Source organism: Hyalella azteca, unplaced genomic scaffold (genome assembly GCF_000764305.2).
Source record: "Hyalella azteca isolate HAZT.00-mixed unplaced genomic scaffold, Hazt_2.0.2 contig11716, whole genome shotgun sequence".
In the NCBI taxonomy this organism is placed as follows: domain Eukaryota; kingdom Metazoa; phylum Arthropoda; class Malacostraca; order Amphipoda; family Hyalellidae; genus Hyalella; species Hyalella azteca.
Window position 1 is genome coordinate 35,097 of NW_025941702.1, and position 845 is coordinate 35,941.

Genomic DNA, 845 nt, shown 5'->3' on the forward strand with positions numbered 1-845 from the left:
CCCGCAACCCACCTCCCCCGTTCTTGTAGCAGAGGTAGGGGAAGCGCCAGACGTTGCCGATGCCGATGCAGTTGCCCACGAGGGAGAGGATGAAGTCCACGTGGTTGGACCACGTGCCTCGTGCCTCCACGTGGGCCTTCTTCTCTTGGGCCGTCATCCCCCCCGCCTTCATCTCCCCCATCTCCACCGTCCCCCCTTCTGACTTGCCCACTTCCCCCGCCATCGCGACTTTTTATTTCAGTACCCCTTGAAAAATTTTCTTTTTACAATCGGGGACAATTTTCTATCGGATTTTTAGGGGAAACAACGCTACGTATTTCGGTCGTTAGGAAAAATAGGGGAAATTTGAACAAAAAATGTACCGATTTGTTAGTGATTCCTGCACTAGTGAATAAAATTTGTGATGAACTTTATCAGGATAACTATAGCAAATATATAAAATGAACGTCAAAATAACTTCAATTCAAATAATTCAAAAATAGAAAGTGCGAAAATCTGCAAACGTGCACAGCAGTACAGTGCACAGCAGTACAGTGCACAGCAGTGCAGTGCACAGCAGTACAGTGCACAGCAGTACAGTGCACAGCAGTACAGTGCACAGCAGTACAGTGCACAGCAGTACAGTGCACAGCACCACAGTTCTGGCAGCACAGCACTGCAGCTGTCGCTCGTTTAAGTGTCGTCGCCTGGGAGCTTCGTGCTGTGCTTGTTTGCGTAACTAGTTACGAGCGGTATCTGCTTACGTGTTACTAGTTACATGTTACTAGTTACGAGGGCTATCTAGTTACGTGTTACTAGTTACATGTTACTAGGCACATGTTACTAGTTACATGTTACTAGTTATG

General features: G+C 47.2%; 1 protein-coding gene across 1 annotated transcript in view; it reads right to left on the minus strand.

The window, feature by feature from the left end:
- The window catches only part of LOC108670654 (sodium- and chloride-dependent GABA transporter 1), an 11,669-nt gene extending 11,504 nt beyond the window's left edge, over positions 1-165 (minus strand). Inside the window, exon 1 of the mRNA XM_018158129.2 lies at positions 13-165. Within this exon, the coding sequence (XP_018013618.2) occupies positions 13-157 (145 nt within the window). The 5' untranslated portion in view covers positions 158-165. The remainder of the gene's footprint in view (positions 1-12) is intronic.
- Between the last annotated feature and the right edge of the window lie 680 nt (positions 166-845).